Source organism: Bufo gargarizans, chromosome 6, assembly GCF_014858855.1.
Source record: "Bufo gargarizans isolate SCDJY-AF-19 chromosome 6, ASM1485885v1, whole genome shotgun sequence".
NCBI lineage: Eukaryota > Metazoa > Chordata > Amphibia > Anura > Bufonidae > Bufo > Bufo gargarizans.
The window spans coordinates 347147111-347162491 of record NC_058085.1 but is presented as its reverse complement, the minus strand read 5'-3'; the positions used below and the strand labels follow the sequence as shown (position 1 = coordinate 347162491).

General features: G+C 39.9%; 1 protein-coding gene across 1 annotated transcript in view; it reads right to left on the bottom strand.

Moving 5' to 3' along the window:
- HPSE2 (heparanase 2 (inactive)) overlaps positions 1 to 15381 on the bottom strand; it is a 290889-nt gene that overhangs the window by 86339 nt on the left and 189169 nt on the right. Inside the window, exons 4-5 of the mRNA XM_044298791.1 lie at positions 5001 to 5174; positions 474 to 645 (exon numbers count right to left, since the gene is read on the bottom strand). Coding sequence (XP_044154726.1) covers positions 474 to 645; positions 5001 to 5174 — 346 coding nt within the window. The remainder of the gene's footprint in view (positions 1 to 473; positions 646 to 5000; positions 5175 to 15381) is intronic.

Here is a 15381-nt window from a genome sequence, read left to right as displayed (position 1 = left end):
GACAGTGGACGCTCCACTTATGGGACCACAAGTCCGCCACTGAAATATATAATATATATAAGTTTCATTAATTTACATTTGGAAACCAGTGGAATTTTTTTTTGGGTTGGTTGGACAACCCCTTCAAAGAGTTAAGGGGACCTCTAATTGAAAGTATCTTTGAAAGACCCATTAACAGATGTCCAATCTAAAAAAACTTTTTTCCTCTAGTCAGTAGAAAAAAGGTGGTGCAGAAGACGTGGGGGACACCCCTCTATGACACCCATGAGGCCTAAGAGGGACATAGTCTCTTAAAAACAGATCACTATTAAAAGGTAGAAATATGGTTCCTTCATACGTGAAATTGGCAATTAAGTGAATTGGCGAACCCACAAACAGTCCATTTCTATCATAAGTTTCTTCGTACACATGATAATAAGCCGTCATGCTGCCCCATACTTTTATGTTGTGTAATACAGTTTTGGAATACATACCTGTCAAGTAGCGCTATAACATTCTTCTTGGGTCGCCCGATGTTAGGGCCATACAAATGTGCTCTGGAATAAGTCCGGATAGACTGCAGCAGATTCTTCAGCTGAACGTAGTCCTTTCCCAGCTGACTGCCATTCACAGCTCGGCTATTCAGCGCTCGGTAGTTGTTGGGTTCTGCAGGAATAACATGGTACAATGAGTCGTAATATCCACGTCATGGACATATAGATTTGTTTTTGTTTTTGTGGATAAACTGTATTAAGAAAATCCCCCTCCTGAAAGGTATAGTAAAGGTGCCCCCGGGCATATGGCTGTCAGTGACCACCTAGCGGACTAGTCCTCTGGATAAGATCAAGGGACCACATCCGAGATCCAGGGACCACAGCTTGCAATGCCATTCTGTGCAGTTCCCATGCGTCTGGAAATACTCGTCTGTATGTGGCTTCTCAAAAAAAGAGAAGAGGAGTAGCATACATTTAGGAGCAGGGACATGAATTACTAATAGTAGCTGGTGTAGCTATCTCTGGGACCTTTGAACACTCCAGAAAGGAGAATATAAGTGAGAGGTGGTCACCAATGTATGTGACTCTCTCCATTATAGCTCATGGAAGTTGATACCACAACATCTTCAGGGGAGGGGGCCATACGCATCCATTGTCTACTCTTCTGTGTAGTACTGATCGGGATACGAAGGGGTCCCCCAATCTCCTAATAGGTGGGAGTGTTGATATGTCTTAATGTTATAGATGGTACTGCACTAAGTGTCTGATCTGCAGGATCTTCCTGCGATTACAACAGCGGTCCCCGATTCTCCTACGAAAATGGAAGCAGTGGTGACCATGTGGGACCATTGCTCCATTCACTTTAATGAGACTGCCGGAGAAAGCATCCAGCGTTGTACTCAGAGAGGTGAATGGAGGGGGGGGGGGGAGGACATCACCTCTGGCTCTATTCTCAAAGAGACTCCAGGACCTCTGTTTTTGTGATCACATGGGGTCCTAATGGTCGGATTCCCAGAGATCAGACACGTATCCCCTATCCTGTGATGTTAGTGGTAAACTCCCTTTAAATTCTATTGTGGCCCCCGGGAGTAGTTCCTTATGACAATGTAGCCCTTGGATCAGAAGAGGCTGTCCTCCCCCACTATACAGTAAGTACAGAATGTGATCTTATCTCAGATTCATGGAAGGTGAATATCTTGAAATCTTGCTTCAGGAAAATAAACTGTCTAAGTAAGGATACATGGAAGGAGGCCAGGTTCCCAGGAACAGGTGTCTGTTGGCCAATGAATTTTGTGGTTATTTTTCTTGGTCTATAGCCCCAGTCTTCCTTTCACATAAAAGTGGAAGAACAGAATGAACGTCATTCTACTCCATGACCTCTCCTGGCCTGCTGGTGTGAAGCAAAACAACCTGACAGATGTGGTGGTGATATGTCATGGCCATTACCAAGCATTCCGTGCTCCAAAGAATTCCACTTTCATATCATTAGCATGATCTACAGAAATAGTACTGCTTATCTGACCATCAATCAATCAATCAGCCATCAGTAAAGGTCTTTCAGGAGGTCCCATTAAAGACATTTCTAAGCATATCCATAGGACCCGTTGTAGATTACAATGGAGAGGGCTGAACTGATGTAGAGGATGAAGCTCTGAAGTCCTTTTTCATTCTAGTCTATGGAAATATGGAAACAGCCGGGTTATTTATATGACTGATTCTCTATGGGACACGGCGGTCAGCGGCTATCTATTCTGCCAGATCGTGGGTCAGGCGACCTCTGCTCTTCCATGGATGTCCATTCTAGTCTATAGGATTATTGGCTTCAATGGGAGCAGTGCTGCAGAAACCGGCTCCAAAACGGATGAAGCTGTGCAGTCTCGGCACCAACTTCCGATGCTGGATCTATTTGGGAACAGCTGATCAGCAGGGCTGTGGGGTGTTGGATCACTGCCAATCAGATATTGATGGCCTATCCTGAGAATAGATCATCAATAGCAATATCCTGGACAACCCCTTTAATCACATAAAACTGGCAACTTGTAAAATGATAGATAGATAGATAGATAGATATGGGATAGATAGTAACCATAATCATCCTGTCAATGGCCAAAAATAATGTGAGGTGAATAGGAGTTTTATCCCATTCCGGTCATGACCATAGGGTCATGGGGTCAACTGCTGCCACAGTTAAAGGGGTATTCCGTTTTGTATATATATTTTTTCAATTTATTTGTTTATATAATAGGAAATTGGACCATTTTTTTCAAACTTACATGTATTTAAAATTTTGATTACATACTGTTGCTTTTTATGAGGTTTTTGATCCCTATCTGAACAGCATAGCCCATAAATCAGTCCGTCAGTCCTGTGTAATGCATCCATGAAATATGGCATCCGTCATATGACACTCCACTGACATTCAGTAAGCAATAGTGTTAGATGACATACTGTACATGAGCTGGGTTAGCACAACGGGACACTTCAATGGGATAACTACATAACTACTACAAAAATATTAATGCAACACTTTCAGTTTTGCTCCCATTTTGCATGAGCATGAGCTGAACTCAAAGATCTAAAACATTTTCTACATACACAAAAGACCCATTACTCTCAAATATTGTTCACAAATCTGTCTAAATCTGTGTTAGTGAGCACTTCTCCTTTGCCGAGATAATCCATCCCACCTCGCAGGTGTGGCATATGAAGGTGGTGATTAGACAGCATGAATATTGCACAGGTGTGCCTTAGACTGCCCACAATAAAAGCCCACACGCCTTTGGAGACGGCTTATGGTAGAGAAATGAACATTCATTGCACGGGCAACAGCTGTGGTAGACATTCCTGCAGTCAGCATGCCAATTGCACGCTCCCTCAAACGTTGCGACATCTGTGGCATTGTGCTGTGTGATCAATCTGCACATTTCAGAGTGGCCTTTATTGTGGGAAGTCTAAGGCACACCTGTGCAATATTCATGCTGTCTAATCAGCACCTTGATATGCCACACCTGTGAGGTGGGATGGATTATCTTGGCAAAGGAGAAGTGCTCACTAACACAGATTTAGACAGATTTGTGAACAATATTTGAGAATAATGGGTCTTTTGTGTATGTAGAAAATGTTTCAGATCTTTGAGTTCAGCTCATGCAAAATGGGAGCAAAACCAAAAGTGTTGCGTTTATATTTTTGTTTAGTGTATATACCATATATATGACTTTTTCCATTCACTGCTATAGAACATCCAAAAAGAGCAGAGCGGTTTCAGAAGACCCACAGCATTGAAAAGAGAAGAGGCCATGCCCGTGTCGCATCCTCTCTATTCACTGCTATGGAACTTCCAAAAATAGCTGAGTATTCTCGCTTGGCTATTCTTTGAAGTCCAATAGCATTGAATTGGGAAAGCTGCACATGCGCACCATACTGTCATGGTCTTCCTGTGACAGGGACTAGAAGATCGAGAAGACTGGCTGCACATGATTGACAGCCTCTTTGGTTTTACTTTTCTATGTTGTTGCGAGGGAGGACCACACCTCTTGTCTCAGGTGTAGCCTAAGTGGTCATTCCGTCTCCTGTATTTAGTCTGGCCTCACCCATCATGCTATGCGGTTGATAGCTCCTTGTTTGTGGAAGTCCTGGTGTTGGTTCTCTCTAAGTTCCTGCTCGTATGCATACTTCTGGAAGTTAAGTTTATCTTCTCTGTTGTTTTCTCCTCCCTGCTATTATGTCTGAGGGGGTCTCCTATTCCTTCATCTGGGAAGGAATAGGCCATTCGTGTCCTGACACTATCTGCAGGGCCCTGTTACAGTGAGATTGGGCTTAGGTTCCTGCGTACGAACATTCCTACCATCAAGGTCTGTTCATACTTATAGCAGTCAGGGCTCGGCGTAGGGACTCACTAGGTGTGACCTTTCCCTTTCCCTAGGTTCCAGGCCTAATACCTATACCCTTCACTTCTGTGTTCAGTGTGGGGTGTATTTACCACTCTGTGCTGTGACACATGCTCACCATTCATAGCAGGCCCTGTTCTGGTTACTAAGGTGAGACCTGCACCTATCTGACACTTATGACATATCCTATTAAAATGCCATAAATCTCCAGATGGGACAACCCCTGTAAGGCACAGCAGCCAGCATTATATATTTTATGGAAGGAAGTTATTAATTTAAGTTATTAAAGGTGCACTCCAACAAAACCAATGCACTCAGTTTTCATAGAGCGGCAGTGAGAGATCCCTATGTCACGCTCCACCCCTCAGACCCTGCATTAGGCATAACACAAGGGACCTGATTTTCCCCAAATGTTCCTTTAATGTCAGTAAAATATAGTAGTTTAGAGAGAATGGTGAAAATACTGTGAAATGGATGAGCTTCAATCCATACATCCCTCACCGATCACTGATTCACTTGGGTTATGAACCCAACATCTGGGAACAGCCGCCATGACAGGGACACGTTACACATGACATGATAGATGCAGCATATCTCTGCACATTTGTGTACACAAGTAACAAGGATTTATTTCACTCACCATTCCCCAGTTCCCATGAAATGTTGTACTTCTTGCTGGCGCTGTATTTTAGTAAGCTGAGCACGCTGGAGCCGTTCCAAGAATTATCTGAGTTTCGTCGAAGAGCATTAAGTCCAAAAATCAGATGAAGTCCAGAGCAGTCAACAAAGTTATAGAGTTTGTCAAGAGACCTGGCTGGGAGGAAACAGAAAGCTTGTAATGCACACAGCGTCTCAATGGGGAACCCAAGAGCCATCCAGCCAACATGATAAGGGGATTACATGTATTAGCTACGGGCTGCTCCTGTTATAGACATTTGTGGAGTTTTCAATGTTTTATCTATCTATCGCAGCAGCAGCGCATAAAGAGAATAAATGAGGTGCAAGCCCAAGGGAACTAGACCATTGCCCAGTATACAAAAAGTGCAAAAAGGCAGCACTCTCAACAGGATGCAGTAAAAAATAAAGTGGACGCAACGTTTCGGCTCAACTTTAGAGCCTTTCTCAAGCCCTAACGTTGAGAAAGGCTCTAAAGTTGAGCCAAAACATTGCGTCCACATAGGTAAATAAACTTTATTTTTTTTACTGCATCCTGTTGTGAATGCTGCCTTTTTGCATTATCTATCTATCTATCTATCTATCTATCTATCTATCTATCTATCTATCTATCTATCCATCTATCTGCTATCCACCTATCCAGCTGGTATCTATCCATTTATTGCTATCTACTTTCTTTCTTTCTCTCTACTTTTTTCTGTCTCTATCTTTCTTCCTTTTTTCTCTCTCTATTTTCTTTTCCTTTTTTTTTTGATCTACCTATTTATTTCTACGTCTATGGATGTTGCAATCTCTAACTTGACACTTAACATATTAAACATTTGCAGCAAAATGTAAATGGACACTTAACACAAGGATAGCCATGCAGGATGGATTTACAATTACACCTTCTTGTTTTGTGGTGCAGTTTTTGAAGCCCAAAGCAGAGGTGAATCCTAAAGGGGAGAGTAAGTACAAAGGACAGACACTCCCTCATCTCTTTTTTTTAATCCACTCCTAGTTTTGGTACCAAAAAATGCATCAGAAATCCTAAACATGGAAGCCCAGCCTAAAAGTCTAGGTAAAGTTTGCTACCCTTGTTTCTTCAATCTATAAATAGCTCGATGGGCTGCCAGGAAGTCCATGAATGTTTTCACTTTTTTTCCTTTAACTTTTTGAAAAATTGAGTATTATTTAATGGTGTCTCATCTCTGTTATCTTCCTCAGAAGAAATAGACTGTCATCTGGATTCTATCTCCTCCAGAGCGCTGACACCTGATACATTAAAGGGCTATGTGAACATCAAAATCAGAGCTGATGGAGTCCAGTTCCTCCTTTATCACCACTTACAACATCTAAAAAGATTATGAGAGCGCATAAATTATGTCTCTATAATATTGTAAAAATTTACACTTAGTACATATATAACCACTCTAACTCTGAAGAGGCACCGGACTCTAGATAAATGCTGGCCAGGAAGAGGGCGAGACAAGGACTGGATCGTATCACGCAGAGCGCACATCTGTAGTATATACAGCTCACAGCGGGATGTCATCTGCAGGGTATATCTGAGGATTCATTTGCAGTGCATGTAGATGTCATTAACTAATGACTGATTTTCACAAAATGATTATGAAGGATTTCACAAGCGTTAAACTATAGTGATAGACAACCAGGAAAAATGAATACTAATGACACGGGGGCCCTAAGGCTAGCACTCAGATCCAACTGCGCATCTTCAGAAGCCCTATGGAAAGTATAAGGAGCAAACTGCTCCATTGCTGCATGTCTCAATGCTCTTACAGTAAAGAACCCTTATATGATGATATAGGAACTTCCTTTGCTCTAAATGCCGTGGATACCTCCTTGTCATGCTATTAGGTATAATAAGAACATTAGACAGATATCTATCTATTTATCTATCTATAAATCAGTCTGTCTGTCTATTATCTATCTCCTATCTATCTATCTATCTATTTTGTACAAGCAAAGCAGCACTTCTTCAAAGTAGCACAGTGGTGATACTGTAACCGGAATATTGGACTTTTATCCAGGGTCCTAGTAGTACAGTATATTGTCTATTTTTGTTTTATGTTTTTTTTTTCCAGCAGTCCGCGTCCTTTTAAAGGCATTTTATAGAGCAGAAAACCTTAAAAGAAAAGTGCATCTACTGTATGTGTTTATGTATGTACGGTACTTATTTTTTCTTACCTATCTCTCTGTTTATCTCATATCTATATATCTACTATCTATCTATCTATCTATCTATCTACTATCTATCTATCTATCTATCTATCTATCATCTCATATCTATCTATCTATCTATCTCATATCTATCTATCTATCCTCTATCTATCTCATATCTATCTATCTATCTCATATCTATCTATCTATCCTCTATCTATCTCATATCTATCTATCTATCTATCCTCTATCTATCTCATATCTATCTAACTATTTATATCTATCTATCTATCTATCTATCTCATATCAATCTAACTATTTATCTCTATCTATTTATCTATCTAATATCTATCTATATATTTCTATATCTATCTATCTATCTATCTATCTATCTATTTATCTCTCCATCTTTCTATCTAATCAGCCATCTAACTATGCGTTGTTTTATAGCAGATATATTGTATACTTGAAATCATTGATTCATGTGAGAACTCTGCCTTTCCATGGTCCTGTATGTGTATATCGTGTTCATATCATATACTGTACAGTATATACATTTCAAATGTAAAAATAATTAACCATATAACATAGACGACTTTGGCTTATATTCTACAATCCAATTATTCAAATGTACAACTGGCAGAGATAAAGGAAGACTAAATGTTGTAAGAATTTGACAAGACATCCTATGATGCACATCAGGGCCGGGCAGAGTAATAAGTGCAGTGTTTATTTGCCTGTCGGGATCAGAGAGACGCTCCACTGGCAGAGACTCTTCTTGGCAGGCAGCTTTTTGGATTCACAGTCCAGCCCTATATCCAGACATTTCTCAAGCAGTTCATCATTACATTGTGCATATGCATTCTTCGCTGTCATAACATTTTCCTCTGTGCCCCACCCCATTTGTCATGGTCCTGCCGCCGCCAGTGAATTCCCCACTATAAATAGTCCCAATCACCAGATCATTGCTTTTATACTAAATCTGACCTCGAATGCTGACAAATACATGAACGCGTAGAAACATGTCACAGTTGTCGGCTTAATCACAGCTTCCAGAGCCCATTCATTAATAGCTGTGAAACCCACAGGTCAGCTGACAAACAAAATTTATTTAGGGGAATCTTGTATAAATTGTGCTTTGGGGCAAAAGGTATTTTCCTTTTTACATTTCTGAATGGAGAAAGATTTTATTCCATAGAACATAATTTGTCTACAATACTTTCCCGAACGGCCGTCAAGCTTCTTCTTACGGATCAGTATTTGTCACCCTCATATTAGAATAGTCTTCATGGAGGTACCCCCTCGCATTTAAGTACTAAATATTACCCCCACAACAACAGCCAGCATGCTGCCATAAGAAGTTCAAGCCAGAGAGTACCCCCATAAGAAGCTCTAACCAAAGAGTGCCCTATAAGCAGTTCAAGCTAAAGAGTGCCCCATAAGTAAGCCTAGACAAAAATGATGGCCCCCTTACCTTAATATTTTGTTGCACTTGCACAACCTTTTGAGGCAGTCACTGCAATCAAGAGATTTCTGTAACTCTCAAAAAAAGGCTTCTGCACCTGTCCACAGGTATGGTGGCCCACTCCTCGTGAGCAGACTGCTCCAGCTGTCTCAGGTGTGAAGGGTGTCTTCTCCAGACTACATGTTTCAGGTCCTTCAACTGATGTTCGATTGGATTTAGATCAAGCCTCATAGAAGGCCACTTCAGAATAGTCCAATGCTTTGCTCCTAGCAATGTTTTTACCTGTGTGTTTTGGGTCATTATCCTGTTGGAGGACGCATGACCTGCGACTGATACCAAGCTTTCTGGCACTGGGCAGCAAATTTCACTCCAGAATGCCTTGATAGTCTTAAGGTTTCATTGTACCATAAATACAGCACCAGAAACAGGCTCATAATATAAATACAGGAACCAGAACCAAGCTCATTACATAAATACAGCACCAGAACCAAGCTCATTACATAAATACAGAACCAGAACCAATCTTACAACATAAATACAGGAACCAGAACCAAGCTTATTACATGAATACAACACCAGAACCAAGCTCATTACATGAATACAACACCAGAACCAAGCTCATTACATAAATACAGCATCAGAACCAATCTCATTACATAAATACAGAACCAAGCTCATTACATAAATACAGCACCAGAACCAAGCTTATTACATAAATATAGAACCAGAACCAAGCTCATTACATAAATATAGAACCAGAACCAAGCTCATTACATAAATATAGAACCAGAACCAAGCTTATTAAATAAACACAACACCAGAACCAAGCTCATTACATAAATACAGCACCAGAACCAAGCTCATTACATAAATACAGCACCAGAACCAAGCTCATTACATGAATACAACACCAGAACCAAGCTCATTACATAAATACAGCACCAGAACCAAGCTCATTACATAAATACAGCACCAGAACCAAGCTCATTACATAAATACAGCACAAGAACCAAGCTCATTACATAAATACAGCACCAGAACCAAGCTCATTACATAAATACAGCACCAGAACCAAGCTCATTACATAAATACAGAACCAGAACCAAGCTCATTACATAAATACAGCACCAGAACCAAGCTTATTACATAAATATAGAACCAGAACCAAGCTCATTACATAAATATAGAACCAGAACCAAGCTTATTAAATAAACACAACACCAGAACCAATATCATTACATAAATACAGAACCAGAACCAAGCTTATTAAATAAACACAACACCAGAACCAATATCATTACATAAATACAGAACCAGAACCAAGCTTATTAAATAAACACAACAACAGAACCAATCTCATTACATAAATACAGCACCAGAACCAAGCTCATTACATAAATACAGAACCAGAACCAAGCTCATTACATGAATACAGCACCAGAACCAAGCTCATTACATAAATACAGAACCAGAACCAAGCTCATTACATAAATACAGCACCAGAACCAAGCTTATTACATAAATATAGAACCAGAACCAAGCTCATTACATAAATATAGAACCAGAACCAAGCTCATTACATAAATATAGAACCAGAACCAAGCTCATTACATAAATATAGAACCAGAACCAAGCTTATTAAATAAACACAACACCAGAACCAAGCTCATTACATAAATACAGAACCAGAACCAAGCTCATTACATAAATACAGCACCAGAACCAAGCTCATTACATGAATACAGCACCAGAACCAAGCTCATTACATAAATACACTGCCCTGGCCAAGCTTGCATGTGTTCTTAATACGGAAAAGTGTATATGAGGCCATCAAGGGAGGATTGGGATACTTCCATACACATTAGATGGCCAACTGCTCCCACTAAATTGTCAGGTTCAACCAACATGCATCTAATATGTATGACCACCTTGATGGGGTCGTTCTATGCAAAACATTCTACATTTTTAAACCTTGTATGTAATTAGAAATGTAGTATAGCCATTGAATTATTCAATAAAATCTATCTGTATAGCGCCATTATTCATTATTTCTCTGTCCACTTTATTAACATTAGTGTTGAGCGCGAATATTCAAATTGCAAATTTTTTTCTCGAATATCGTGACTTCGAGATTTGTTAATTCTAGCCTAATATGGAATATAGCAGTGCTAAGTTGAAATCGCCATGCGATTACTTCGAGTTATATTAATCGCATTGCGATTTCAACTTGGACCTGGTTTACTATGGTTGGCTTGGTAGAATTAGCGAATATGACGAATGTATTCGTCATATTCCACAAAACAAAGATAACGAAGTATTCTCCATCTTCGTTTTAGCTACCTATTCGTCAACTTCGCTAATTCTAGCAATCATATAGGAAAGTTGACTATAGAGACAGCTAAGTTTAATTCGCTATGCGATTATATTACTTTGCTTTTTTTTTTATAAATAGAATAATTATAATAATTATCAGGTATTATAATTATTCTATTTATTAATAAAAAAAGCTAAGTAATATAATCGCATAGCGAATTAAACTTAGCTGTCTCTATAGTCAACTTTCCTATTTGATTGCTAGAATTAGCAAAGTTGATGAATAGGTAGCTAAAAACGAAGATGGAGAATACTTCGTTATCTTCATTTTGTGGAATATGACGAATACATTCGTCATCTTCGCTAATTCTAGATATCAAACCATTGAAACCAATAGGAAAGTACTAGCCTTAAGTTAAAATCGCAATACGCGATTATTTAAATCGCATATTAATCGCGATAAATAAAATAATTACGAATATTCGATTTCGACGAATATAATACGAATATTCAATCGAATATTCGCGAAATATCGCGAAATCGAATATTGCACCTCCCGCTCATCACTAATTAACATCACTGAGGTGGTCGCACATGCGTAAAGAAAGAGTTATAGCAGAAAGACCCCGCCCTCCCCCCAAGTTTTTGCCTTCTGCTCCACAATTATACTTCAACAAGCACTCTCAAAATGCATAAAAACAATTGTATGTAAAAAAAAAAATATTTGTTGCAGTCCTAGAAAATTTACTAAAGCCGTTTCTTTAGGGAAAATTGCTAAACTATTTATACCTGTATTTCTGAATTTAGCCTGAAATAAAATAGGTTCCACTTCAATCCCCTGGTTCCAGTAACAGGGCTGTATTGTGGCATTGTGGTTTGTAAAGTCAGGGCTGTGACATGCAGTTGTATAGGATGTGTAAACATTTGTGTCAGACTCATGGTCTTGAGAAAGGATCATGGACGAAAAATATCAAAGGAGTTGGAAGGAACCTCTAAGGTGGGGGGCTGCCATTCCTCTTTTGCACACTACCTGGCCTCACAGCCTGTCTGCTAGCCTCAAAGGAACATCATGAAGTTTCATGGAAGTTCTGGATAATATTTTTTTTTTTCAGGCTAATTATGTCCTTGTTCTCTCCGACACTCTCCATTTTCAAGAAAGAGGTGTTGGTACGGGGTCGAGAGACGCTTCAGTTTTAAGTGGAATCAGGTGTCCTTTTCCCTGTAGGGATGTCTGGAAAATGTCAGGGTCCTCTGAGTAACAGGTACTGGCAGATTAGCAGAGCGAATTTTAAGAGAATTTTGCTGCTGCGAGACTTGAAGGCTGGTAATGATGTTATGAAAATTATTCACATGAAATGCAAACTTTTCTACCCAAGAACTTCAATAGTTACCAATTTTATTCAGTTTCTGTGCAAATCCCACAGGAGGCGAGTTCCTTTATGTTGGTTTGTATGAAATGGTGAATGAATTTCTTTATTTCAGCTCCTTCTCCCCCACCCCTCCCATCTCTCTTTCCTATTCATCCTCCAACACAGGAGTATCTAGAAGCTTTCAGGCCCCAATACAAAATATATGGCAGGGCCCTCGCCTATTTTATAACACTTATGTCAAATGCACTGTTGGGCCCCTCAGGCACCAGGACCCAGGTGGGACTTCTACCTCTGCACCCACTTACACCAACCTTTCCCTCCAACTCACACTGTAGGGCCGTTATTGGAATAATTATGGTTTCAACAGGATAGGACTCCTGTGATATTAATGTTTCATGTGGACATAGGAGAGATTTGGGGATTTTTCCCACAATTATGGCATTGAAAAGTCCCAAATTATGGTGCATGCTAAATCTGTGCAAAAAGGTGCGACTTTTCAATGCTGTTTTAAATTTATCTAACCAATTTTCAAAAGTGATAGGAAAATTTTGCAGGGTATAACAGGAGAGGATTGAGCCTCCAGCAGACCAGTACATTTGCTATCATTTGCACCAGAAATAAGCACAATTTATAGAGAAAACCTTTGCCTTCTCATAGCAGGTTTGAGTGCAATTTCTTGCATATGGAAAGCCACAAATCACCCAGATTAATAGATGACCAACTCCCAAAACATTTTCACTTATTTTTGTGGTTTAACTGGTCATCCTATAAAAAAAATATTCAAAATTTTTCAAACCAGCGCCTGAATCTGAATACTTTTGTATTAAAATTAAAAATGTAGTATTGCCACTGAGTTATTCACTGAAACCTATCTGTATAGCACAACCTACTGTTTGCTCTTTTTCTAAATTCTTTGTCCAGCTCACTCAGATGGAAGCACATGCTCAGTTCCATCCTTCAACTGCCACCAGCTGCAGCAGAAAGGACAAGCCTCCTGAGAAAGTACACGCCTGTGAGCAGCCAGTTTGAAATAAATCTAGCTGAGCAATTGGAGCAATGAATGTGGAGATCTCTGGATCCATGTGAGGTACAGTTCTAGTTCTAAGTGTTTTTTGTCATGGGATAAACCCTTTATTTTTTTTATTTTTTATTTTATGTCCCTGTCATTTTCCCCTATTGAAGTCAATTGCTACAAAACATTATGGGTCTCTTTGCCTGAAAAAACACAGCAAAATACCAAATCATATCACAACCACTGGGCGGCCAGACACAGCAGCAAAGAGGATAGACATTTTTTGCAGAGGCACACAAGCAATAATTATATTATGACTGGTGTAAGAAATGCACTTACTATGTACTGGAGGAAAGATGTGGCTGTCAAACACAGACAACAGCAGTCTGAGATGCTGAGCATTCTACAAGGTTCAGGCTCTGAGACCTGGATAGGGAAGGGGCCTCTGCACTGAGTTCAGAAGTAAACTAAGCTTTGGATGTGGAAGGGGACTCTGCACTATGTTACGGAGTACACTGAGCTCTGGATGGGGAAAGGGCCTCTGCACTGAGTTCATAAGTACACTGAGCTCTGGATGGGGAAGGGGCCTCTGCACTGAGTTCATAAGTACACTGAGCTCAGGATGGGGAAGAGGCCTCTGCACTGAGTTCAGAAGTACACTGAGCTTTAAGTGGGGAAGGGGCCTCTGCACTGAGTTCAGAAGCACACTGAGCTCTGGAGCCAGTTAGTGAAGGGGTATACACCCATTTTCTTCAGTCCCTCTTTGCTGCTAAGGATTCACCTAGTAACAGTGAGTGGAGAGCAAAACTGCTAGAAGGGAGACCCCTAGAGGCAGAGATTTGAGAAGTGTTTTAGAGTTTTACTACATTAAAATGTTTAATCAAAGTTATGTACGAATTTGTTCAGGATCACCTAAAGTTAAAGATCATTTAAGAACATCTCTTAAATAGAGTATTTTGGTCTCTATTTCTAAAACAAAACCAGGAGTACGAAACCTTCTGGATAAAGTGCAAATCTTTCCATTATAGATTTTCTCTGTAGGATCCTCTCCTAGTGTGGGCTTATCAATTCTGATGCGAAATACTGACCAAATACTGACTGTGAGATGGTGCAAACATTAATTCTATTTTTCTGCACTTACAGTATCTACAAAGTCACAATATCAAATTCTGAGATTTCTATCTTCTATTTCTATATTCCAGAAGATATACACGCTCACGCTAGGCTACCTGCCAAACCCTCAACCTGTTAATCTAATGGGCCCTGTGGTCTCCACTAATCCTTTCAGTTTAGTTTTTAATGGCCCTACTAACCTGCAGGTGCAGCAAGAAAGTCAAACCATAAACTCACACACACTGTAGAGGTAAATGTACATCTTGAGGTGAAATGTCTGGAAATACTAACATTTTGGCACTACTCCGCTCATCAGCCTGCAGTTAACTATGGTGCTCTTGTATGCATCTACTACGTGTTATTCCTGGCAGCCAGCTCTACCCAGCAAATGTTGAATTCACAAGAATCACATCTCATTATAGTTTGCTTTAATGTCATAAATGGGATGCAACCACCTGTAAATCCAGAAACATAAGTACACTGATCAGATTTATTAGATCAGAGCCTAAACTAGACTTATGTCTCCACCCAAACCTAAAGTGTACCTGAGTTTTCAAAAAAAGTTTGCATATTGGCTGTGCTTCTTTGTATAATCATAACTGTGAAGGAATATGTCTTTTTTTGGGCTTCCTCAATGTCTTTTTCATGTTATTCCCTGTTTTAGCTGCTCGGCTAGATGCATTTCACTCAGAAGCAGGGTGCATCTACTTTCTGTGGAATCTTCCAGCACTGTACTGCTATGATGTCCTTTCCCTTACTTCTCACTGTGTTTTTTTTTTATAGGAGGCTCCTATAATGTTCAGAAGCAGTGTAGAAACTGTTCTTCTATCAGGCTTAGGATCACAGCTAGCTCTGAAATGCCCTCATTTTCTGTGTCTCTGGTACTAGGAACGAATGTTGCCTGATAACG